At 40.9% G+C, this 27,684-nt stretch overlaps 1 protein-coding gene across 2 annotated transcripts in view; it reads right to left on the minus strand.

Annotated features, from left to right (window-relative positions):
• Positions 1–1,964: 1,964 nt before the first annotated feature.
• The window catches only part of UBE2H (ubiquitin conjugating enzyme E2 H), a 99,625-nt gene continuing 73,905 nt past the window's right edge, over positions 1,965–27,684 (minus strand). Inside the window, exons 4-7 of one of the 2 annotated variants that reach the window (XM_029232968.1) lie at positions 27,288–27,327; positions 25,924–25,976; positions 11,165–11,293; positions 1,965–6,263 (exon numbers count right to left, since the gene is read on the minus strand). In XM_029232968.1, coding sequence (XP_029088801.1) covers positions 6,139–6,263; positions 11,165–11,293; positions 25,924–25,976; positions 27,288–27,327 — 347 coding nt within the window. In that variant the 3' untranslated portion in view covers positions 1,965–6,138. The remainder of the gene's footprint in view (positions 6,264–11,164; positions 11,294–25,923; positions 25,977–27,287; positions 27,328–27,684) is intronic. The other variant, XM_029232969.1, reaches the window with a different exon arrangement.

Genomic DNA, 27,684 nt, shown 5'->3' on the forward strand with positions numbered 1-27,684 from the left:
CCCAGTGTCATAGAAATTTATTCCCTGGGGTAGAGAGCAGCCTTCAGAGATAAGAAGAGCTTAAAGTAAGTAAAAGTTCTGGGGCTCTGAGCCCATAACTTTCTGTTCCAGGACAATATGTTTCAGAAACCCTGCATCCCCCTTCTCAGGAAAGGGGCAGTGCCTCAGGCAGGCAGTGGAGAGCCACCTGCTGCTTGGGAAGCAGCTGGACTGAGGCTGAGAGGTAAGAGTGATGCTGGGAGAAATTGCTGGTGGGGGAGGGACCCAAGCCCCACTGGATGCACTGAGATTCCTCATGGAATGTTTTTTTTTTTTAAATGAATTTATTTATTTATGGCTTTGTTGGGTCTTCATTGCTGCGGGCAGGCTTTCTCCAGTTGCGGCGAGCAGGGGCTACTCTTCGTTGCGGTGCGCGGGCGTCTCATTGCTGTGGCTCCTCTTGTTGCAGAGCACGGACTCTAGGCGCACAGGCTTCAGTAGTTGTGGCGCTCAGGCTCAGTAGTTGTGGTGCACGGGCTTAGTTGCTCCGCAGCATGTGGGATCTTCTCGGAACAGGGCTCGAATCCGTATCCTCTGCATTGGCAGGTGGATTCCCAACCACTGCGCCACCAGGGAAGTCCCCCTCATGGGGTTTTTAAAAGCAGCTGCCTGCGTGAGATCAATAGGATGACTGTTCATGTGACCCATAGATCTAATTCTTTCAGCTGGAAAATGGGTGCTCTAAATTCCCAAAGCTCTTTGGGTCCTAAAACTCTAACCTCTGGTCTTGAAACCTTGGTGTTTTTCAGGTTGATATAATATCCTCTCTCAGGATACTGAGTCCTATGGTATGGTTTCATTTCAGAGCCTGTATGGAGTTCTGAGTCACAAAGTGTCAGTCAGAACCTACTAGTTTAGGGACCACATGTTAGAGATGAACCTGAGGCCCACAGAGCTCAAGGCCGCACAGCTGGTTATCAGAAGAGATGGCACCAGGACTCACAGCACTGGTTCCGTCCTTTGGTCCACTGTGACCATGGCTGAGGAGTTAGTGAAGACCAACAGCAAAGCCTTCTGTTGACTGTTTCGCTTCTGAGCACTGGAGGCAGCCAGGGGCGCTTGAGATGTCTGTTGGCAGGATTCCTGGGTGGCCTTATCCTCCTCCTCTCTGGTAGATACAAAGCTGTGCCTACAGTCAACTACATCGGGATGCAGTGAGGAAAAAAAGGAGTGTGGGGGAAATGAATAAGGAGAAGAAAACAGTGGAAGAGAGTTGGGGGAATGAGGGCATGTGACCAAAGGACAACTTTTCCCTTTGTCTAAAGGGTCTTCTAACTAAATCCAGCAAAAGTAAATAGACTAATGAGGCAACATCGCCACCTGGTGGCAGATGAGGACATATGCTTTTAGAAAGGAACTGAAATGTTGGGCTAATGCAGTGATCAGCTTCAGAAGCAACACCCACGGCTTTCCCCCTTCCTTGTTGAGGCAGACCAGCCCCAGCAGGAAGCTGTACTGTCTGTGAACTCCAGACCAAGTGGGTACGCTTTGCTCAGCATTAGTTAACAGGGTCTAGAGGTTTGGGCTGAATGGCAACACAGGAGCCATACCTGTTGATCCACATGGGGGTAGGCGGGGTCCTCCAGGCTACAGGACTTCACAGAACAGATGGCTTTTCAAGGCTCTGGTAGAGAAGCCTCAGAGCCAGCCCTGTTTATAGCCAGCAGTCACCTGCCACTCCAGGCATAGGGGTAGGGCTCTTGTAGATAGGGCCTCTCAGTTACTACTGCCTACATATGACAATCCCTTCCCAAACTAACCCAGTCACCTGCCTCGTAAGAGAGTCTCAGTTAAAAAAAAAAAAAAAAAAAAAAAAGCAAGCCATCGTCTGCTGCTCAGAGGAGCCGGATGAGTAGGGAGGGTGTTCTAAAATATCGGGCTTAGTAATCATGGGGGCTATTATCTTATTGATCAAGGTCCAGCCATTTGCCAAGGTATATACACATTTTATTTAAAAAAGTTTACAGTTTTCATTATACACAACTATTAAGAGGTTATAGTCAGAGGAGGCATTTGTCCTGTTGACAGAAGTGCCCACTAGATCATCACAATGCAAGGTAAAAGGTGGAAGGGAGGAGAGGGGGCAAGGAAAAAAATAAGTGATAAAAAGCTTAGATTTCAATTAAGGGCTGGTAAGTCCCTTTTATCTCTTCAAGTATCACACAATATGTACCAAATACAATCAGTAAATAATGGCCATTTCTTCCCAAGCCCACAGCCAAGATGAATATTTGCTGAATTAAGAGTCCTGGCCCTTCCTCAGGTGAGTGGAGAAACGGCATACCTGAGGGTTTACTCTCCCTTCCCCCCAAGGGGCCTCCACTCCATTCAGTCCCTAATGGAATCACCAAGGTGTTCAGTGGCCAGAGAAAATATGAACATGGATTCAGAAGTCCAAAGAAATGCAGGTCTTTGAGCTCAATCAGAAATGATTTCAGTCAACAAGGCTGTGAACCCAGTCAGGAAGTTGGTGAGATGAATAAAACTCTTAACTTCTGTTAATGGCTTTCACTTTTCTAATTGAGTCCCTAGAACACAGAAGGGTCACATGCCATTTGAAGTCAAACACTAGTTCCCAGAAAGTTGGTATCTAACAACTTCACCACGGGGCTAGCAGAGGATCTGTCTTTCATGATTCTCAGCCATCCCAATAGGAGGCCTAATAAAAAGCAAGTGTCAGGCCAAGGCCAACTAGGGCTTCAGGGAGCCTTGCGAGGGAAAAAATTCCTTCGAGGGGAGACACTCTTCTGGAGCTTAGATCAGCCAGTTGGCAATTAGAACAGCTTTTGGAGTGGAAGAAAAACGTTAGGTACTGGAGAGATATATGGCAACTTCTGATAATTATCTCACTAGTATAAAACGCTGGTTGAAACTGCACAGCAACCTCAAGGAGCGCGATACGACTGAAGACAAAAGAGCAAACACGCCAGTGTCTAGGTTGGCTACCTTAAAACGCAACCCACGAGGCCCCGGTGCTGGGGCGGCTGGAGGGTAGCGGATTGCAGGCTGCTGTGGTGCAGCCATCTTGCTTGTTGGTGTTTGGCGAGAGCTGGAGCTCAGTCATTTGAACAGGGGCAAAGAATGGCTTGCGCAGGTAAACCACAAGGCAGGATTTCAAAAATGATGGGTACTAAAGAAGGGAAGGGAAGGGAAGGGAAACTGCCAGAAGCAGCTCTGACCTACCACCACCACCTTTAAAAGCAATAATGTGCAGCCTTTCTGAGGGGCTCTGAATGCTTCTCTGAGTGTTATGATGGGACAACGTGGAAAAAGCTTTTGGTGTCATACCACCCCCTGCTCCAGACTCACTCTACCAACTACTACTGGGGGCCCAGAGTCCTCAGAATCACAGCCAGGCCCTCTTCCAGCTTCCTCTCCTACTCCTACCTCTCCCAGGCACAGGGAAGGGACGAAAAGTTAGTGTAAGAAGGGATACTGTTCAACATATCAAAAGTCAATTTCCAAGTGGAGAGGAAAAGCTCCACACAGAGCCAAAAACATGCATGGGATCAAGGTTAGTGCCCCAAAAGGATAGACTTGCACAGAATGAGAGGGTACAGTGTGATCTGGGCAGCAATTTCCAGGAGCTTCCAGTGCTAGCAGAGAAGCCTAGTTACACCTTCATCACACAGACTTGGATGGGCGCGCACACACGTGCATACACACTGTAGCCATACTCAGATCTGCTTCTTAACCCCTGCAACCTCCAACAAATCTTCATTTGGAAATTCTGCACCAACAGATTCCTAGTGCTGGAGTTCTCGATCACAGGCAAGCTGATGTCTTTTGGTTAGAGAAACATGGATTTAGTCAGGGAGCAGAGCTGTGGCACTGCTCACATACCATCCCTAAACTTGGTTCTACTAGCTTTTGTTTTTGTTTTTTGACAAGATTAAAAGCAATTATTATCTGGACATTATTTTCTTTGAAAGGTAATTAGAACACTATTGTTTATACAATATTGAAAAAATACAGTTTTTTATTGTTTGAACTCAAATCACCACCCAGCACTTTAAGCCTACCCTAAGTCGCACCTACAAATAACGGTTATAGCACAAGCAAACTGCTAATTCAGCAGGTAAGCAAGTTAGACAGTGCCAGCAGAGACCCTCCCTCCCCCAAAGTAATGAGAAGACAACGTGCTAGATAAGAGTTAAAGTACTCCATTACATGTTAAATAGTTAATACTACCCTTCCAACAAGCCACAAATGCTAGATAGATAACTCAGTACGGTTAACTAACCACAGCCCTACATAACTGCACTTTTAATTTTTTTTTTAAAAAGAAAACCTTTTGCTTCATGCCCGTAATTAACATAAAATAAGTAAATTCTTTGTTTTTTATTTAGGAAAATAATCATGCTAAAAACAAGTTGTACTTTATATAGATTTTCAAAGAAAAGATTGTGCTTTTTGAATAAAAAAGATAGGGTATCTTCAATCTCATTGACTCAAATTTTGTGGAATATAGCACTTATAAACTAAAAACACACAGAGAGAAGGATTAAATTATCCCAGTAGGACATTCAAAAATCATCTCGAGAAGATTTCAGGATTGGCTAATTTTACTATTGTCCTACTGGTTGTGTCAACCACCCCCCACCCCCCTCCACCAGCTAATGTCTGAAGTTCTCCAAATTCAGCAGGCAACACTCAGATCTGAAAGAAACTCTGCCAGCAACCTGGACATATGGTTAGCTGAGTAAACATTTGATTAGCAGGCATTTAAACTGATTTCCTCTTAACACATACAGGAGAGAAAATTCTCTTCCTTCAAAACCTGTTCTACATCGTATTTCTGAATCCTTTCCTCCTATTCAGTCTCACTCTGAAAAAAAAAAAAAAAAAGCTGTTTGTTTTTCCCATGTAGAGTCACTTTGGGTACAAGAACCTTTATTTGTTCCAATTATTACTCATTTTAAATTTAGAATGTGAGTTGGGTCTAAAATACCTATTTCCCACTCCCACGAGCAGACGATGATCAGGCTGCTGCCAAAAGCAGCAGCAGAAGGGAAAACAAAATCAAAACCTGAATGAGAGTACCCAGGAGTCACAGCCACCAGAAGGGTCTTCTTCCCAAGTCTAATGGTCCACTGAGTGGCTGTCCAAGGAGGAGGCCATCTCTTGGTAGGTGAAGATTAAATTTGCAACCTAAGCACAATGCACACACACCGAAAAGAAAAAAAAAAACCAAACCCCACAACCATCCTCAAATATAAAGCTCTGAGTCCAGGGTAGCAGTCTCACAGTGGCCAACAACAGGATGAGGATGTGACTCTGCACATGTTGGATGAGAGGAAACATCTTCCCAGTCACTTTTCTCCTCCTGTCCTGTCCTCTCAAAAAACAGGTCTGGATTACAAATTCTACCCCCAAGAAAAAGAATCAGATTCAGAAAACATTTCCAAAAGGTTCTCCAAAGCAAAACACTTGTGGCTGCAGGGCCTGGTAGCGAGAAGGGCAGGAATCTACATATAAAAAGGTACTTAAAATCCAAGTCAAAAAAATTGTTTTAAGTTTCAATACTCCAATTAGCTCCCTGTTTTATACTGTTACTCCACAGAAATGGGGCCACCTAGGATGCACAGGAAGAAGCAGCTCTGATTCTGACATGGCTGGCTCTAAATGCTCCCAAGCAGGGCTTTTCCTCCCCAATTTCTTCCTTTCCCGTTTGAAAAAGTACTATTCTATCTTCACATCCAAGAGCTGGTTGGTTTGGTTTGTTTCTTTGGAACCATCAATAAAAGAAGCAACTTTTTCCTGTTATTTTTACTCATGTCTATCTATCAGAGCGGCTGTTTCTTTTGACAGTTCAGTAGCACACAGGCTGACTTGACTAAATGGACTTATGAATGCATGCATTCGGACCGCATATTGCTACCAAAATGGAATGTGGGAATATGCTATGCACCTCAGGTTGAGAAATGACCAAGAAATCAAGATCTAAAGGGTGATATATAATATATATATATCAATGCTATTATTCATAAAAACCTTGTTTAGTAATAAAAAAAATTGCTTTGTTTAAATATGAATATTATAGTCTGCTTCTCATGGTTAGGAAATAATAGTCTTTCTGAAAAGCAGGTGCTTTTTCTACTACAACTCCATATCCTGGGCCTCATCTTCCGAAAAGTCAGACATAGAACTCTCCGATGAGCTGTCTCCGGTGCCCTCTTCCTGTTCTTTCAGTGCCTCCTCTGTTGCATATTTCTGGATGTACTCTGCACAGGGGGTTGGGATAAAGAAAACACAAGGATAGTGAGCAGGCAGGCATGTGCTTCAGCGATCCCAAAGCTGGCAAGTCCCAGGGAGGTTCAAGCTTTCCCTATTCGGTTTGGGAAGTAGGGAACAGACAATGACAAAGATGACAGTTATTATAGTCACTAAAGCTAAGGGGAAAATTGTGCAGGGAGGTGTCTTTGGAGTTTATGCATTTCACCCCCTTAGTAAGAGAGGCAAATCTGAACACTTGATTTGCAGGGGAACAGATACACTGCACCGCCATGCTAGATCTTCTTTGGGCCATTACCTCCCACGTGGATGTGTACGAGACAGCCGACCACCCTGGGCCTCGCCTGCAAGGCTCAGGAAGGTCGGCAGACGTCCAGGACAGTGTCTGGGGTTAACCAGGCCCCAGTTTTCCAGCCAGGGCGCTCTCACTCTCTCCTTGTTGCCTACTGACATGGCTGCACTCCTCCAAACTTGATGGACTGGGGAAATGTAAACCTCACATTTTCTTTTACTTTCTATGTTAATAAAACTATTCACCCCCCAGATAGAACAAGACTAGTTATGATTCCATAGTAACTTATAAGGAAATCCTCCATCATTTTTAGATTTGCAGTTATATAATTATAGTCAGCCCAAATCTATTATTTTAGAAATAGATTTTAGTCTGAACAGATCCTGCCTGTCAGGTTTTTGAAGCAGCTGGTGAAGACAGTCTCTCAATCTGCTCAGGAATGAGCTGCTACCTGGGGACCCAGCTAGCCTGAGTGACTGTACCACCCATTAATTTATTTACCTGAAGGTTTATGATGCTATAGCCTAGGCTGTATCTGCTAGCTGAAAAAAATGCTAAGAATTGCTGAATACACAATTAAACGCTTTCCTAAAACTCTAGGTGCAGATGGTTTTTCAAGTAAGTAGCCTACACACAATATGAAACGACAGGTCAGAATCCTATCCAGAAAAACACATCCTCATGTCCGAATGCTTTGTTTTTCCTCCTATGGAGTTGCAGGGACTAGAAGAGAAGGTATATGGGCCAAGTCTGAATGATGCAGTGCAGGGCCAGCTAAGATTATTTTCTATATTTTCAAAGGGCTGTTAAAAAGGAAGAAAGAAAGAAAGAATGAGTATGTGACAGAGACCATATGTGGCCAAATCTGGGCCTTTACAGAAAAAGTTTGCAGGCTTCTGACTTACACCCCTGCAGATTGATTGGAGCAAAATTTTATGCTGAGATAATGAGATTTCAAAAGCCCCTGGCTAGGTAGGAACTTGCCTTCATTTTTTTGAGAGTGAGAGAAATGTTTACTAAAGTCTTAGAAATTGTATTTTTATTCTCTATTGGGTTGGCTACTTTTTCTTCCTTTGTAGAAAGAAGTTGCTGCACTTTGGCACGGCTCTTGGACACTGTAAATTGATACTATCAGCCTTCTTCAGTATATTCAAGGAGACCAATGTGTATTAAGTGCTTACTGGGACAAGGCCTTTCAGGAGATAGAAAAATGAAGAGCAAGGTCACTAATGAGCAGGAAACACAGACAAAGATAAAAGCAGTTAGGGGGTTAAGTGCCATCAATGGGAAGCAGGAGGAAGGGACTGTGGCCCCTGAGAGCCAGGAAGGCAGTGTCTGCACTGACCCTTGAAGCAGCTCTGGCAGCTGCAGCATAGGAGACACCACTCCAGGGGAAAGGCATAGACAGCCTCGCCAAAGCACAGGGGAGAAGGAAGTGGCTGGGATATTAAAACACATTAGGAGAGAACTACATTTGTTGTCTTTCTTTTAAAAAATCTGAAGCAAGTAAGGCAAAATGTACAGGTTTTGCTACAGTTGGATAGTGGGTATGTAGTTAAGTCACTCTGTTTTTCTGTATGGTTGAAAACTCTCCCTGAAGAACTAAGGAAGCAGATACAGTTGGGTATCTGAAATTCATCCAATTTGTGTGTTACATATTGATACATTTAGAGGAGTAAAGGCAAAGATGTAGATCACACACAGTAACAGAGAGCCCTGAATGGCAGGCTAAGATGCCACTCAGGGAAGCTTTTTGAGAAGTGACATATCTTTAGACAGCTCCAACGGTGCCCCATCCTACAGACGGTCCAATATTTTCTTTTTCTTTTTTTTTTTTTGCGGTACGCGGGCCTCTCACTGTTGTGGCCTCTCCCGTTGCGGAGCAGAGGCTCCGGACACTCAGGCTCAGTGGCCATGGCTCACGGGCCCAGCCGCTCCGTGGCATGTGGGATCTCCCCGGACCGGGGCACGAACCCGTGTGCCCTGCATCGGCAGGCGGACTCTCAACCACTGCGCCACCAGGGAAGCCCAGACAGTCCAATAATTTACAAGATAAAATAGCACCAACTAAATATGAATCATGTTCACGGTAAGAAAGGTTACATACACTGACCTCAGATGTCAGGCGTGGAAACTGACTACCTGGAGGGGATTATCTAAAGCGGTAAGGGGTGAATTAGCTCCCTAACGGGTGGGGGAGGGAGAGAGGGGCCGAAGGACCCAAATCTTATGAGAATGATCACGTTGAGGAATGGAACGAGAAAAGTTTTCAGAAAGGTAAGGGGTAAAATACCAAAGCTGCAGAGAGGAAAATGGGTCATGAGAAAAATCCAAATGATTAAGAAGAGAGGAGGACTTTCCTGGTGGTGCAGTCGTTAAGAATCCTCCTGCCGATGCAGGGGACACAGGTTCGAGCCCTGGTCCGGGAAGATCCCACATGCTGCGGAGCAACTAAGCCCCTGCGCCACAACTACTGAGCCTGCGCTCTAGAGCCTGTGAGCCACAATTACTGAGCCCGCACGCCTAGAGCCTGTGCTCCGCAACAGGAGAAGCCCCTGCTCGCCGCAACTAGAGAAAGCCTGCATACAGCAGTGAAAACCCAATGCAGCCACAAAAAAAAAAAAAAAAAAAAAGAGGAGAGAGGAGGGGAAACAAACAGCAGGACTCCTAAAGGAGTCCACAGAAACAGATAAAGGCTTCTGACATGGGGATACCTTTGAGTATGGGGGTGGTGGGTAACCAGGAGGAGAAGGAAGACCAACAGTGCTAGGAGGAAGGATAAATGGAGAACAAGATCATGTTGGTGGGGGGACTGGGTCCGAGAAATAAGATCTTTATTTCCTGTAGGAAGAAACAAAGAAAAGATTGGCGGGGGCGGGGGTGGGCGGATATATATAAAGGTAGGAAGCTGGGGTGAGCTCAGGTCTGATAGTCATGATCTTCTCAGATTACTAAGGAAGTGATAGCCAACACTAATGTTTCAGAAATCTAGAGCCCCCTAAGCTAGAGCTTGCTGTTCAAAGATAAAAACGTAGGTTAGGTTCCTTTTGTAATGGGGACTATAACAGATATGTACTAAAACAGGAATAGTGTTAAATAGAGGCATAATGAATACAAGAGCTATAGAAATATGCTCTGCACAGAGATATCTGTGGGTTGCAGACACTGTTAAGTGATTCTTATGTCAGAGTAAGACAGTCTAATAACAGAATTTTATCTGGTTAAAAATGAAATACATGTTTTCTTGAATTATGTTTCTTTGGCTATGTCTGGTTACATAAATTAGATATTAATTTGCAAAGCACCTGAGACCTAAGTAAGTTAATTAGAGTAGATTTATTTTTACTTTATCTCAACAAAAAGTACCAAACAATACCCTAAGAGACCAGGGAAGAATGAGAAGGTGAAGAAAAGGAAAAACTACTGTTCAACAAATAGGCTCAGATGCTCCCATCCTGTCTCATACTTTCATATTTAAGAGTGAAGACCTATGCATTCTGGGCTCTCATAAATTATTTCTACTGCCATCTCCTGCAAATGTACTCAGAGGGGCTATACACTTTGCAGAAGCTCATGTTCTGAGCTGCTGTGCAGATGAACGAGTCAAGCTAAAAATTGGGTAAATACCAATGCCTGCCATTTGTTAAGAAGAGTAGGCCTATTTTCATGGACTTTGAACTCCTCTCCTTTCTGGTGGAACTTTATGTATCTAGACTTTCACTATGAAAGTTCTCAAACATACACAGAGGTAAAAGGACAACGTAGTGAATGCTGGTAACCTTGTGTGTAGCTTTAGCTGTTCTTTCACAACCACATTTTCATTTTAATGAAATTCGTGTCCCATTAGCCTGTAAACTGAGAATGGGAAAACAGAATCCTAAATCTTAAAGGATGAGCTAACTAGTGCTACTAACCATTTGCACATTTCTAAACTTTAATAGCACATTTTAAGTTTTAATAGAAAAATCCGTAGCACCAGGGCACTGGGGCCAGGTATCTGCAGTAGAAATGTGCCTTAGATGTAAACTTCCCAAAATGTAAGCAAATCAGTATGGGACCAAGAAAAGAAGCCAGTTGGGTAATTTTTATTCAACAGGTAAAATGATATAATAAAACAAAGTCTAAAGATGAATTTGGTAATTATTTCCCAACTCCCAAAGTTAACTGCTGTCCTGAAGGGCCAGGATGATTCCATTTATAAACCAATATGAGACTATGCCTTTCAATTAATACTTTACTCTCCAGTCCAATTTTCTAATTTTCTAAGACAAGAGGAAGCAAATGAAAGCAAAGGTTCTTTCATATAGGGGGTCACAGGGATTTCTGGCAGGGTTATGTCTACTTACCACCCAACTAATAAGTCACCCATTTCCTCATCTTTCCTTTTTTGCTTTCTCTCTCTTCTTTCTTGCTGAAACCTCCAGCTTTCTAAAGGTGTCTCTGACCCTTGAACCTACAGAGGCTAGTGAGCTCTGCTCCAGCCCACAGCTGTCTCTTTTTAGGCCTGAGAAAAATTACGAGTAACTAAGAAGGGCTTTTAATGATCAAAACCTAACAGACTTAAGTTCTTCTGTCTCCAGGCTAAGCTATTTGCCTTACCTTTAATTTTCTGCTTGTATTCTTCTGGTCGATGGAGGTACATAGCTGCAGCGTCACCGTTGAGAGGATCTATGGGGTTGGGATAGGCCAACAACTGGGGCAGGAAGGACTCAAATATATTGGTAAGATCTGAAAAACAAGCAAGAAATATATCATGCACGGAACAAGCAAGTTCACCTAAAATTCACTTGAATTCAGTAGTCAACATATTTAACTACACTGATATTTTTTCATAAAACAGTGGTCCATTACATGTGGCTTATATATTCCTTTCAATACCAATTTTTAAATTTAATTTTAATTTGAAGAACCAGGTACACTTGGTATTCTCTTTGAAAGGCAACTGTCCCAATTCGAATTCACTCCACTCTGTAAACTGAGATTTTAGAAATACTACATGGTTTATTAAAACTTGTACCCCAATACTGTACAGCACTCTACATTCTTACAAAGCAAGCAGTTAATTTCTTAACATCGCCATTTTCTACAGCTTTGAAAATCCCCACTCTGAAAGTATTCAAGCACCAGATCTTAAAAGAACTGAATACAATTATATAAGCCTTGACATTTAATTCAATTCTCCTAACTTCTAATGGAGGTAAATATAACCAGTTTTTCAATTATTCTAGGTAATGAGGGTAGGAACCTATATGAACCACTTAAAATCATAAACAATCATAAGACAGATAAGTACCAATTTACTGCTTTTATTAATAATCATTTTAATAAACATTAACAACTCCCTTCTTACTAGATTCAGCACAAGGTGCTGGGTGTACATCTGCATACACAGCAAAAACAACAAAAACCCTGCAGTTACCTAGTGTTTTATAAAGGAAGTAGGGCTTGAAAACCTGTAAAATAAACCACACATCCACATAACTTCAGAGATGCTCTAACTTCCATTCTATTTGCTGCTCAGTTAGCAGACAGTGAACTGTGGAACCTTAGCGCTTCCATCTCTCTGCCCACTCTAGTTACTCATCACGTTTTATAAAAAACATTTCTGTTTCAAGAGGGAATGCTAAAGTATAGTAGCATAGAAACTACTCTTCAATTTATTCTGCTTTTTAATGGATTTTGTTTTAGAGTGAGCGCTCTCATGCAGTATTGTAAGTGAATGTTTTGTCAAGCCATGTCACTTTAGATTAATGATTCTCAGCCAGGGGTGATGTTGCTTCCCAGCGGCCACTTGGCAATGTGTAGAGAAATTTCTGGTTGTCACAACCGGGTGGGGGAAGGTGCAGGGGTGCCACTAGCATCTACTGGACAGAGGCCAGGGATGCTGCTAAACATCCTACACTACAATGCACAGGATAGCCCTTCACAACAAATAATTATCTGGGACCAAAATGTCAATAGTGCTGAGGTTGAGAAAACCTGGTCTAGATAAAAGGGGTCAGCAAACTTTTTCGTAAAGGGCCAGAGTAAATACTAGTTTAGGCTTGGTGGGCCACATTTGGTCTGTCACAGCTACTCAACATTCAGCCCTGCCACTAGCACAGAAGCAGCCATAGATAATAGATAAACAGATGGGTGTGGCTGTGTTCCAATAAAACTATATACAAAATCAGGCAGCCAACGTTTGCTGACCTCTGCTCTAGAAAATCCTATGAGAAGCAGATCATCCTTGTCACTATAAGGTAAAAAAATTGAGCAGTCAAAAAAAACCTAGAGCTGCACTATTCAATAGAACTTTCTGCAATGATGATAATGATCTGTATCTGCTACCAATATGGTAGCCATGTGGCGACTGAGCACGTGAAATATAGCTGGTTTGACTGTGAGGACTAAATCTTTCATCTTTAATTCTAATTAATTTAAATTTAAATAACTACATGTGGCTAGTAGATCCCATATTGGACCACTCAGGTCTATAGTGATATATGGACTGTGCTGGCTGTACTTCATGACAGCCAGCACAGTCCTATCCTCATGCACCAGATACTAACACAGAGCAGGTTTACCTTCAACCCCAAGTTAGGGACTTGGTATTACTGATAAGGCCAACTTTCCAAAGAACCACATTAAAGTAAAATTCCCACGTACCAGGAAACAAATGCAGAGATCCTTAATCAAAAAAGCAAAACAAAAATGATCTTCCAACATAACCCCAACCATCTGTAGCAGGATTTTCACTGCTGTTTTACATATATATATTTTAAAGGAAGCAACATGTTTAACAAACCAATAACTATTCATGGTACAAAATCATTGAAACTATTTGTAAAGGCTAAGGGACAGAGAAAAATGCTTATGTTCTAATGCTGAATAGAGAAAGTCTGTAAAATATTATGTTCTCTAGAATTACAATGATGTACACAGTATGATGCATAAAAATATTTTAAAAGTTATGCATAAGAATATTTTAAAAGTTATGTTGGACTTCCCTGGTGCTCCAGTGGTAAAGAATCTGCCTTCCAATGCAGGGAACACAGGTTCAATCCCTGGTCAGGGAACTAAGATCCCACATCCCGTGGGGCAACTAAGCCCGTGCACTGCAACTATCGAGCTTGAATGCCTCAACGAGAGAGCCCGTGTGCTGCAAACTACAGAGCCCATGTGCTCTGGAGCCCACACGCCACAACTAGAGAGAGAAAACCCGCAGCCACAACTAGAGAGAAGCTCGAGTGCCACAACGAAGAGACCACGCACTGTAATGAAGGATCTCACAGGCCTCAATGAAGATCCTGTGTGCCCCAGCTAAGACCTGACAGAGTCAAAAAAAAAAAAAAAAAAAAGGAAAATAATAAAAAATTAAAAGTAAATAAAAATTAAAAAAAAGTTATGTCAAAGCAAAAGGCTTGTATTTTCACACTTCAAATGACACTTTACTTTTTTTGCCTTTAAAAATAGCATTTGCATATAAATGTGTCCTTTTTACTTTTGCATATGTTTGAAACATTTAATAAAACATGGAAAGTCTGAAAAAACTTTTCCTCTCTTTATCCTTAAGTGGGTGGGTTATCAAGGCAATGGTAGAAAATGCTAAAAGGTAAGCAAATTAAGAAGAAAAAACAAGGGGTGTGAACCCCAAGTTTTACAAACTGAACATGATCCCAAAGCAGAGTTACAGTAACACTAATAATAGTAATAGTAATGGCAGCAAGAGTTTACACTTACACAGCCCTTACTACAAGCCAGGCCCTGTAAACACTTTACATACACACACTTTTTTTTTTTTTTTTTTTTTTCCGGTACGCGGGCCTCTCCCGTTGCGGAGCACAGGCTCCAGACGCGCAGGCCCAGCGGCCATGGCTCACGGGCCCAGCCGCTCTGCAGCACATGGGATCCTCCTGGACCGGGGCACGAACCCGCGCCCACTGCATCGGCAGGCGGACTCCCAACCACTGCGCCACCAGGGAAGCCCCTATATACACTCTTAATTTCACTACAGCCAATGAGGTAGGTACCATTACTATCTCCATTTTGCATATGGGGAAAATGAGGCACAGAGAGGTTAGGTAACTTGTCCAAGGGGCTGGGTTTCAAACCTGGGCTTATGCACTACACTGCTTCTGTTAGTGGATAAAAGGAACACTGTCTCAACCATGATGGCAAAAGCTCCCCACATCTCTGCATCAAACTGTATACCCTCAGAAATGGCCACCCTCCTCCCCAAAGTTTTTCTTTCTCACATGTTCAAGGCCAACAGGATGGTCTCTAAGCAGAGAATGTTCAGGAGTAAACTGGGGGCCTCTCCTGCCACATCAGCATTATTGGTGCTGCCCCCAAAAGATTAACAGCTGAATGTTCCTATCAAACAAAAAACTTGAAAAAAAAAAAAAAAAGTGCAGGTTTTAAGTTCAGAAGCACTTCAGGACTTGAGAAATATTGCAGACAACATGTCTCATAACTAGGTGTTTCATGTGTTCCAGGAAAAGATTTTATACCCCTCACCATTACTTTTAAGTTTTTCAAGCTACCAATAAGTGGCTTTGCCTATGTATTTGTTCCAAACAAATAAAAGAACCCTCAATTAAAAAAAAAAAAAAAAGAACCCTCAATTATTGGTTTCTCCTTCCTGTGTCTACTGTCTTCCGACATCAACATACTTTTGATCCATTTTACAGATGTGCTGAGTCACACCTCTAAAACAGAAGAGCAGGAAAGGAAAAGTACGCAGCCCAGTTTTGGGTAAAGATGACAGCTTTTGAAGGCCAGGATGTTGTTGCCATGGCCATTTTAAAGCAGTAAAGTATTCCTGAAAGTGGCTAACAGAATGACTACCATTGAGAGGTTCCTCCCCAAAGAAATATCTCTCAAACATGCAGATGTGCACAAAATCTTCTTTCAAGATAAATATTCTAGCAGAAGAGACATAAACCATAAACCAAGAATGAAATAAAGATACTCATCTTTGGAAAAATCCATCATAATAAAATTTTTTCCCCCTAGAATTGTTAATAATATAAAACATCTATCAGTTCCAAAGTCTTTTAAAAAACACTGACCTTCCACTTTTTGGAAGGGAGAGAACCAGACACGGCTCGCACAATCTAGAGATTACAGTCAGGTGCCCCCATTACTGGATACCTTAATTTTTTTTTTTTTTTGCGGTACACGGGCCTCTCACTGTTGTGGCCTGTCCCGTTGCGGAGCACAGGCTCCGGACGCGCAGGCTCAGCGGCCATGGCTCACGGGCCCAGCCGCTCCGCGGCATGTGGGATCTTCCTGGACCGGGGCACGAACCCGTGTCCCCTGCATTGGCAGGCGGACTCTCAACCACTGCACCACCAGGGAAGCCCCGGATACCTTAATTTTTAAAGAAAGTCCCAAGAACTCTGATAAGTATGGTTTACCATGAGCAAACAGCTCTTACTTTTGCCTTGGACTAAATCAGCACTTAACCAAAATGCAGTCCATTAGGACTGATTCTTCAACCTGATCTTACAGTATTAATGTTAACAATATTACAACACTCATAGTTCAGCTTAGGCACATAAACTAATGATTTATATCCATATTTAATTTTTAAAAACACTCAAATTATACTTATCTCTCATCAAAAGCAGCATTTACCCCACTCAGTCTACAGCAATGGTTCTTGGGCAAGTCTAGGTCCTGGTTGTTTGTCCATTAAAATTACCCACAGGGTTTTTTCAAAATATGCATACCTACCCCAGGGATTCTGATTTAGGATTGGTTAGCATCAGCATGTTTGTGATACGTGTGCAGAAATGCACTACCTACTCTACACACTCCTAACCCCAGAGACCAAATGGGAAGAGCTATGTGCTTGTGGGTTCTCTAGCTCAAGAAAATGTTTAGGTCTTGGCAGCTAAGCTGCTGAAGAGGCTCTAATTTAGTAGCCCTCCCTGACCCTTTCATTGTCCTTTTTCTGCACACTGCTGTCACCATCATTCCCTCCAGGTGGAGGTATTCCAAACTATAGGTAGGAAAGCAGGTCTCTTCCTCTCTGCATCTCAATTTCTTCATCTGCAAAAAGAGAATACTGCAGCTCCTTACAAGAAGAAATACACATTTCTAAAAATGACTATAAAATAGGCTTCAAACTACATCAAAGGACTAAAATATTAATACAAATATGCCATCTTCTCAGAAGAAATTTCAGCTACCTGTATCCCTCAAGGAATACTTATTAATAATTAAAATGAGTCACCCACACAAAAATGCACCAATTCTTTTTTTTTTTTTTTTTTGGCTGTGTCGGGTCTTCGTTGCTGTGCGCGGGCTTTCTCTAGTTGTGGCAAGCGGGGGGCTACTCTTCATTGCAGCGCGCGGGCTTCTCACTGCAGTGGCTTCTCTCATTGTGGAGCATGGGCTCTAGGCACGTGGGCTTCAGTAGTTGTGGCACTCGGGCTCAGTAGTTGTGGCTTGCGGGCTCTAGAACGCAGGCTCAGTAGTTGTGGCGCACGGGCTTAGTTGCTCCGTGGCATGTGGGATCTTCCCGGACCAGGGATCGAACCCGTGTCCCCTGCATTGGCAGGCGGATTCTCAACCACTGCGCCATCAAGGACGCCCCGCACCAATTCCTAAAGTAAAGCCACCCTACTCCAGGTGACTCACAAAAAGATGGGTACATGGCTTAAAAGAGAAGACACTCAGGAGGGGATGAATCACATATCTCATGTTTTATTCTTGGCTGTTTATGAACCAGTGACCATAAGTTATTTCTTCTTCCTCTATTTCCTTTGAACATTAAAATGGAAACCTTTGTAAAGCATACTGCTATCTTCAGGTTAAAACCCTGTGGATGCCAAAGCTTGACTTGGTCAGCCCCATCAGGAACCACAATTACCAAGCCGGCAGTCCTCTCAGAGACTTGAACTTGCATAATCTTTTGTTTGTTTTTCAGATTTAACACCCCAAATGCTGTGACTCAGAAAACACCACCATGGTACAGCACAGTCACGGCCAGGTACCACCAGCCATCATAGCCCTCCTCCCTTCTCCAATGCCACCTATCCTTCCCCCTTTTCTCACCCTACTCCTTGTTCCCCAGATGTCCGAGGCCCTGGGTTCCTTCTTTTTAAAGCCAAACAAACAAAAAACATACAGAAAAACTTGTTTGGAAAGACATCAGCCACTTGCTCAGCAATGTGAATTCTGTGGTCTTTGTATTAATACAAAGAGTGTATTTTATACTCTTACTCCAGGAAGCTCATCATCTCACAATTTTAAAGAAATAAGTCTATACTGATAATTAGCAAATCCTTCTAATTGGTCCTTTACATTTCTGGTCTTAAACATGCCTAAAATGATTTCCCTGAAAACCTATTCCTTTCTCCTAAAACCTAGATCGACGGCTCCAAACCTCCGGAAGGACCTTGGTTAGGCCTTCCTCCTTTATTCCATGTACTCAGTCGATTTCCCAGACTCACTATTAATCCTAGTGAAATGCCTCTAGCTCCTCTTCTGTTTCCACTGGCATGTAACTACATCAAGCCCAATGCCTCCTTCTAGACCTGGATTAGGACAACCATCTCTGGATGGCCTTCCAGCCTCCAAACTCTTACCTTTGGAAGCAGAGAACACTTCCTTAAAACACTCAGGTCATTTCCCATCAAGAGCAAGTTCCTTTTCTTTTCCTACAAAACTTCGTACTCCAGAAGCATGCTATCCAAACAAACTTACATTTTACTGACCTTCTCCCTCCTGGAGGACTCCTGGCTTCCAAAGCTCAGAATCACTGAGTTAGCCACGACTCCTTAAGGTATTTTAACTGTTTTGTAATTCAATAGGGAGCAGGGCTAAAAGGAGAGGAAGAAAGGAAAAGTCCTGCTCACAATCAGAGAGGTAAAGAGCTGGGTAAAAACCCACAAGAAGTAGATTCTAGTGAACCAGAACCAATGACTGCGACCTCCTCTTTCCATGGCTTTCGGCCATTATAGTTGAAGCTGATGGCTAAATAAGTTGAGATCACCTGGGAATTAAAACCATGTTATCCGGGGCTTCCCTGGTGGCACAGTGGTTGAGAATCCGCCTGCCAATGCAGGGGACACAGGTTCGATCCCTGGTCCAGGAAGATCCCACATGCCGCGGAGCAACTCAGCTTGTGCGCCACAACTACTGAGCCTGTGCTCTAGAGCCCGTGAACCACAACTACTGAGCCCACGTGACGCAACTACTGAAGCCTGCGCGCCTAGAGCCCGTGCTCCATAACAAGAGAAGCCACCGCAATGAGAAGCCCGCGCACCGCAACAAAGAGTAGCCCCTGCTCACCACAACTAGAGAGAGCCCGCGCGCAGCAACCAAGACTCAACTCAGCCAAAAATACAATAATTTTAAAAAACCAAACAAACCCATGCTATCCTTGATTTGCTAGAGAAAATCATCAGCTGACCTTTCAAAATCCCATTGATTGACTTTGCTCATCTTATAAGGAACTGTAATTAATTCATCATATTGCTAAGCAAGCCATGAATTTATAGTTACATGTTCAAAATAAAAACAATCATAAAATTCCATTTCATTTGCTCAAGGTTTTGTTTTTGTCCTTTTTTTTTGGGGGGTGGTATCTAACTATATGTATGAAAACACACTGACATATATGTGGTCAAAGTTTACAAGACTGAAAGAGGACAAATAAAATTTCCAGATTTCTTCAGGTTATCTAAGAATTTGGGGTTAATTAATAGATCTTTACTTTTCTACTCTTGTCAGCTCTTAAGAAGTTGCACTATTAATGATGAATTTGAGTCTTTTACTTTAATTTTCTTCTGCTTGTAGTCTGTGAATACTAAAAACAGTGAAATTCTACCCCCTAAAAGGAGGAGGAGCCAGAAACCTATACCTCTCTTCAGCTGGAGGATCAGCATTGCATATAGTCAAGCAGTTGTTATGTATGAAAGACTGAGTAAGCAGTGGGCCCTAAAAGGTGACAGACATCCCCTAGAGGAAAACCTCAATAAAGCCAATTAGGAGGAATGCCTTCAGATAGGCAGGTAGATTTGAAAAAAGAAATGGCCTTGAGATTAAATATTCTCTTACTAGCTGTTTGAGGGCACACATGAGGCAAGCTGAAGCAGACCACCACAAAGACTTGTGTGGTGCTGTGACACAGAACCAGCTGGCCACTGAATGCTAACATGCTTTAATGGAATAATACATACAGCAAACCAGTATCCCAGATGATATATTCAAGAATGTGTCCAATCACTTAACTGAGAGGGTCTTCTGTGTGGATAAAATATACAAAGGGTGTGAAACTCATTAGATGTACACGTGATCTCGTGTTAGTCCATGCGGATCTTTTAAAGATAGAATAAAGTCTCATGAAGAGGGTCATGCATGCAAAAAACAAAACTCTTCTCTCCTCACACCTCTTAAAAAAGAGAGAGAGCAATCAGCAGGAATTAATAAGAATCAGCAAACACTTGAAGAATTTTTGCAATATTCCTGAGATATACTTAATCTCACTACACTACCATTACACTTTTTTAAGTAGTCCAAGCTAAAAACAGGTATTCCTGTTATATGTGGGAAAGAGCAATGTCAAAGACATAGGGTACTAATTAAAACTTGGTGGAATACCAGATATATCCTGCTAAGTGCCAGATCACCAGGTCACCAACCAGAGGTGTGTAGTTTTATAACATGGAACGTTTTAAAGCATTCCACTGTCTTAGAAAATCATCTTCCATCCATTGCCTAACTGCAACTCCCTCTCCACAATGTATTTAAACCGTAGAGATCTGCAGAAGGAAATGAGTGCTACTACATAGATCAGAATGAAGAAAACAGACTTTTGTTCACCAAAAAACATTCCCCTTGTTGCCATGTCGATCTCAAAACACTTCCCACCTTACTTAGGTGTTCCTGAGAGGTCAATTCATCCTGGTTTAAACCTGGTATGACCCTGCTTACCTTAAAAGACTGCAAGCTAAAACACGGTAGTAGGATTTCTTATTACCCTTCTAGAAATGAGGGCAGTTAATGTATAATTAGCTAGTTGGGTATTCTTACAGTCATACTAAAACTCATTATTAAAGTTTTAAATTACTAGACAATAATTTAGCTTGTCTTTAATGTCAGAAAAGAACAAGATAACTTCATGCAATTATAAGATAAATGACCATGCATGGGGAAAGACTTTACCTAGACACAGTGATCACAAGCAAATGAAGAGAAAACAAATCCATAAAATCACAATGGAGCCCTGAAGCTACAGCCCCAAAGAAAGAAAAACATGGCTGTGGCTGTCTTTCAGGACCATAGCCTGGCTCATATCCCACGATCCACAAAGCCTGGACCACTCCATGGTTCTAATGCTGACTGTCAGTGAATGTGAACGTGGTGTTTTTAATGAATTTCTGCTAGGTTGTTCAACCCAAGAAAGCCCCATTTTTCTATGTATAGCTAATTAAACTCTTGGGGCACATGCCAACACCAAATCTAAATATTTACAAGCAGACAAAGGAGGTGGATCATGGAGCTAGCATTGTGGAAACCATCAAATCCAAAACTCAGCATATTTCTTCTTTATCTACTACAGCTGACCTTTCTCCATAGTACTAGAAAGAAACTACTCTACCTGGGTCTGTCTAGGAGACTCATAATGACATCCAGCTGTTCCAAAAGCAGGATGATGTTTGTGATTTCAACATGGATGGATCAATACTGAGTTCTCAAGCCTGTTGAAACAGTGGTTGCTGGCCACTCAATCATCCATGCAGATAGATAAATGTATCTCTTATCTCTGCAACTATACTAAAATGTCTAGAAACATAGCTAGCAAACACTCATGCAGCATAAAGCATTATTTTAAGATAAAGTTACCCTCAGCCAAAATCTGAATTGTTTGGAAAGACTCACAGGCTACCTGACTGAAAAGAGGTATGTAATAACAATGTATTTCCAACATGAAAAGGCTTAAATTCATTTAGCCGCTTAAAATCATTAGGTTACAGCATAGTACTATTAAGTAAATTTATGATTTAAAATTTTTCTAAATGCCTAGCAAAAGAAGCACTGTTTCTCCTAATTCTAATCCCAAAGTTCCTGAAGCATTCCTTTTGTTGTAGTCAAACTCATTTGTCTGTTATTGACCGCCCCCCCCAAATGACTCTAGGGGAAATAATTTCCCAAATGTTGATTTTTCTCACCAGCAAAATAAGAGGACTATCCAGTCCATTGGCTAGCAACCCTAAAGGTGAGAATAAAATTATAAACTGCCCAATTTTATATGAAAATTGTCTTCTACATTACTTTGTCCACAACTTAATCCACAAATAAGTAATTTACCAAGTCAGTCGAGAAATGAGTAAAACGAAAGTCGGAGAGAGAAACACAATTTACGAGGATCAAGTATGCATGGCTCAGAATGGCGGGAGGGGAACTGAAGCTGTACTGCAGTGAAGGTACCTGAGCTTCCAGGAGTGTGGGGTGAAAACACAACTATGGATAAAATATATTTGAGTAAAAAGGAAAACAGAAAACAAGCTACCTATGGCTTAATGAACTTTCCTTTCATCAGTCTTTAAAATTACAGTTGTTTTTGAAATTGAAATCCAGATCCCCTTGGCTGAATTTTAAGTTTTCCAGAGCTTTTATCATTCCTGTCTGGAAGAGCACGAAGGGATGTAAAAAAAAAAAAAGATGCCATCATACAGGAAGTCAAAATGAATCAATTTTGTGATGGCATCTGCTACTTTCCTTTTAATGTCACAAAGAGTAACAATAGTAACTTCAAACTCAATAGATAGCTTCATATTGATGACAAGCTTCTTTACAAAATTAACCACTATAATATGCTCTCTTTCAAGATTAAATATAAAATTTTAAATTACTGGGTGATTAAACTACAATTATACCAATTTTGAGCTTCTGAATGAACAAACTGCATGTACACTTGGCAAAGGAAAACAGGAGGAGAACAGAGGCAAGGAGTCAAGGCTGCCAGAAATCAATTTTCTTTTGTGGAGTTGGTGAGGGGTGGTGGAGGAATAAACATAAACATTGTTTATTATCAGGTTATGATGAGTATAAATCTGAATTTCATCTGGGAATTGCTGTTATAATAAAAATATGTATATCTATTGCACAGTACATGCATGCCCTGGGGCAAAGTTAACTGCAGGAAATTTCACAAGTAACTCCCTGCTCCTTACCATATTATATAGTAGAGTTGAAACAAGTTTTGGTTACCAAGCTAAGCCTTTTGCTTTTCAGTTGAGTATCTGTGTTAACTTGCCAACTTTCTCCTATTAGTTGTTTTGTATTAAGTTAGATTTGTTTTTGTCCTTTGAACTAAAATTCAAGAATCACAGCAGGAAATTGAGTGATTCAAAATTCACCAATGACGAAACTAACCTTCAATGCCGGAGGGTTTAGCAGCTTGTAATAAAAATTCAGTTTAGATCTCAAGATCAGATAAGTCTAAAAGAAACTTCAAGGTCATCTAAACCAACCCTTTCTACCAGTACTTTCATATAGATTGTATTTACCTGCTCCTAAATCTTTCCATAAAAGAAATGTTGAATTTTCTTGAGGAATAGTTTGGACTTGAGAAAAATGTCAAAACAGTTTTCCCATGCTGAGTATAATTTTGACTATACTATAAAAATATTTTCTTCCTGCTTTCCTACACTTACCTGTTAGTGTGTTCATGTTCTTGTATTATGGAACACTTAATGGTAACTTGTACACATGTAATACAGAAATCAAAATTCACTTTCATCAATGTGGCTTAATTCCTGTTACTTACTAAATGCTCTGCAAGGTAATACGAGAACATATTCTAACATTTTATAGATGTGATGAAACCTTAGTCACGTTGGCCTGTTGCTTGAAAGTCTATTCTGAACCTCATACACCTGCTGGCAGGAATGTTAACATGGTACCACCTGGGAAAATAGTTCCTCAAATGGTTAAACAAAGTCACCATATCTCCGAGCAATTCTACCCCCAGGTACATACCCAAGAGAAATGAAAACATATGTCCACAGAGAAACCTGTGCACAAATATTTATAGAGGCATTACTCATAATAGCTAAAAGGTGTAAACAACCCAAATGTCTATCATCTGACAAATAAAAATGATATCTGTAGACTAGAGTATTATTTGGCCATAAAAAGGAATGAAGTACTGATACATGCTACAACATAGATGAATCTTGAAAACATTATATGAAGTAAAAAAGTTAGTTACAAAACACCACATATCGTATAATTCCATTTACAAGAAATGTCCAGAATAGGCAAATCTATACAAACAACAAGAAGGTTGGTTATTGCCTAGGGCTGGGGGATGGGGCTGGGAAATGAGGGGATGATAGCTAAAGGGTACAGGGTTTCCTTTTGAGGTGATAAAAATATTCTATGATAAAAATGTGGGAATGGTTGTAAATAACTGTGAATATACTAAAAACTATCATCAAATTACACTCTTTAAATGGGTGTATTTTATGTATGTGAGTTATAATTCAATAAAACTGTTATTTAAAAAAAATCTGTTCTGAGATGTGAGGTACTTGACAATCAGCAAACCTCTTCCACAAACCTCTTCTGGTCAGTAGTAAAAGAATTAGTTAAACTAAAGTCCAATTTACTTTATTGTCATTGGAACCAGCTTGCAGCATTTAGTTATGTATATTTCTACAATGTGAATGCAGTTTAAGAAAATACATTATTACATCAGATATTCCAGGCAACCTGCCACAAGACATTTTTGCCGAAAAACCATCTTAAAAGGAATCCCTTTAACCAACCTCAGTGTATATGTCCTTTCTTGTTGCCTCATCTCCTTATAAGCTGCTGTTTCCCTAAAACTCTCATGTCAAACAGTACTGGGCATGATTAATTCTTATTAATTCAACAAATATGTGAACCCTCATTGTACATGGACTACTGCTTTAGGCACTTGTACATATGTACACGCACACATGCATGCATGCGCACACATGAGACAAAGTCCCTGATCTTGTGGAGCTTACAATCTGACAGGACAAGATAAACAATAAGTAAATTTTAAGGTTTTTAAAAGAGGGTGCTGTGCTATAGAGGGGAGTTATTTCAGATCAAGTGGCCAGGAAATGAGGCTTCTCTAAGGAAGCATGTTTGAGATGATAAAAGAAGGTGCCAGCTACACAAAGATCAGGGAGGATAACTCCAGGCAGAGGAAGTAACTCTTGAAGGAATTAGGAGGAGGAAAAAAAAAAAAAGGATTAACTGTGTGCTGCTGGTGACCAACCTCTGTGATTCTTATCACCATCCTAGTACAAACAAGGTGACTTGCAGATGGTGGCTGGAATAAGGGGTCTTATGTACCTTAAGACCGCTAAAAGGTCTCACAACCCTCCAACAAGGGGAGGCTGTCTCTACGTAACCCCAGCCTGAAGTGATCTTTCCCGCTCTGCACCTCTCAGCAAGTGTTTGTTGTCTGTACCACTCATTCTTACAAACACATTGGTGCGAGGCACCGTGCTAGGAGTGCCAGGACTTAAACACAAATCAGACCAGCACCCTGACAGCCCTTAGGGCAGGAAATAATCCAGTAGCACAGAAAATGTAGGCACGGACAACAAACACAAGGTAGAAAGTAAAAGCAGGCCACAAAAAAAGAGCTATAAAATTTAGGCATGTCCAGAGATTACTTCCAGCTGGAGCATCAGGGGAAGCTTCACGAGGTGGGTGCACGAGAAGAGGGAGAGTCTGTGAAGCCTGAGAACTTGGACACGTGGGGAGAACACACTGATTTGTTGTATCCCTAATAAACTTCAAATATATTTAGAAATACTTTTAGCTCCCCAAGCAAGTTATAAGGCCTGATAAGGCTTCTCTCTCTCTGTGATCTCAATTTACATGCTGATTCACTGTAAGAGATCATATGTCAATTTCAGCACTGAAGGTAAGGCTAAATTATTCTTTGCTTCATAACAAAGTTTTCACCTTTGAAACAGATGATGATCCCCCAAACCTCTTAATACACCATCTCATTTCAAAGGGACATTCCTAAGAGTTTTTCCAAAACTAAAAGGCATTACAGATAAACATGTATACAATGTGCTTCAGAATAACACATACATAAAATGTCTGCGTAAGTATTTGTGTGTCTGCATATGTGTAACACTGTACATTAATTTCAGAATCTTACAAGATAATTTCAAACTTCCACTGCTAAACCAAAGTCTGTACTCATGAGAAAACGTTTTTTTCACTGATTAAACTTTCCCACCGGCTTTCAAAATCCTTTCCCATTCCCAACAAAACATTTTAAACCAGAGAAGAAAATCCAAACAACATTTTTTTAGGCAGTGTCTCAACATCTCTAAAAAATATTCCATGGCCAAACTCACCATACAGAGCTGTCCAAGTTTGATTAATTACATCTAGACACACAGTTCCTGACCTGAAACAGATGGAAAGAATGGCATTTTTTTAAAAATTAGAAAGTTAGCTGCATGTATTTGGCAACTAGTTTAATCATCAGGAAAAATATTTTTAATAGATTAAAAAAAAAACAACCAAAGAATCCCAATTGGGGAAAACATGATGAGGAGCAGAATCTACACAAAGTCTTGTGTCTACTTACAGACTGAAAGGGAAAACCAGTAACTATACAATGGAGAAACCAGACAACACCTTAACCATGTGATGAGAATTACCATTGGTTATCAGGGCAGACAAACTTGTGTGCCTCCAAAAAGGATACCCTGAGGAGGACACAATCTCACTTTTTGGTTTTCTGGCCTTAAGAGCATACTCTGAACCTAATTATAAGGAAAAATCAGACAAACTCAAACTAAGGGACAGTATGAAATAACTGGTCTTTATTCCTTAAAAATGTCAATTTTATAAAAAGCTGAGGAATGATTTCAGATTGAAGTAGTTTAAAGAAACATGACAACTAAATGCAGTAGATGATACTGGACTGGATCCTTTAATGAATGAAAAAAAAAAAGTGCTAAAAAGTCCATTACCAGAATATGGCAGTAGATGAAAAAGTACTGCATTAATATGCAATTCCTGAATCTGACAACTATACTGCAGTTACATAAGAGAACATCCTTGTTAAGATGACTGATACATGAAAGCATTAAAGGACCATGGGGCATGATGTATATATATACATACAACCTCTCAGAGTTCAGAATACTTCATATGTATGCACGTGTGTGCGTGTGTGTAATATCAAAATTTAGTGCCATGACAAGGAAAAACTGCAGGACAAATAGTATTCTAAATAGCACTGGAAGTATAAAATAGGAGGCACTGATATCACATTTTAAAATATCACTAATAAAATATTAGAAGGAAAGAAAGGGATAATTAAGATTCATTAACTGTTTGCTTTACTCTCAAGGACTGAGAAATACTTTAAGGGCTGAAAATAATATAATCTGTACACTGAAGACAGACCTCTGGACAGTGTCTATACAAAGAGAACAGAGATATGGAATATTACAGATGTTAGCTGGATATCAAGGGAAATGAAAGACCCATTCACGACAGTGGGAAAAACCAAGCAGTCCAATAGTGGACCCTGAACTAAGGTGGAATATCGTAGTCCTGGATTCTATAATGGAAGTGACCATTCTTACAGTCCGATCTGTTGTTAAAATCCAAAAAGATAATTGAGGTTTTTTTTAATAACAGAGAGATGAACTCTAACCAAGAGCAGCTGCTGCTAAGATTTAAACATTTTTAAACAGTTACTTACGCTTCATCAATGTTGGGATGGAAAATTTTATTCATGAATCCTGTAAAAAGAGATGTTAATTAGCAGCAAAAAGTATCCAGAGAACAATTAGTTTAAAAGTATTTCAGTACTGGAAACAATTTCAGTATTAGGATAACTCATTACTTTCAATCTTAGATCTTTGGTTACTGGTAAGACTATATTCTCCTGACTGTGTCAATTACTTAAAATACATCAGAGTTCTGCTAATCAAATGAGCAAACTTTGAGAGCAATGCAGCTTCTAATACAAAATAATCATTACAAGAAATTATTTTCTGAGCTATGAAGGTACTTGCCAAGAAAATTTATAGTACTAAATGGTTTATAACTAGTGCCATGATAAAAGTTAAGAAAGCTACTCTGACTTTCCTCCCCAA

This window comes from Monodon monoceros, unplaced genomic scaffold (assembly GCF_005190385.1).
Source record: "Monodon monoceros isolate NGI ecotype Baffin Bay Population unplaced genomic scaffold, NGI_Narwhal_1 Super_Scaffold_2, whole genome shotgun sequence".
Classification (NCBI taxonomy): Eukaryota; Metazoa; Chordata; class Mammalia; order Artiodactyla; family Monodontidae; genus Monodon; species Monodon monoceros.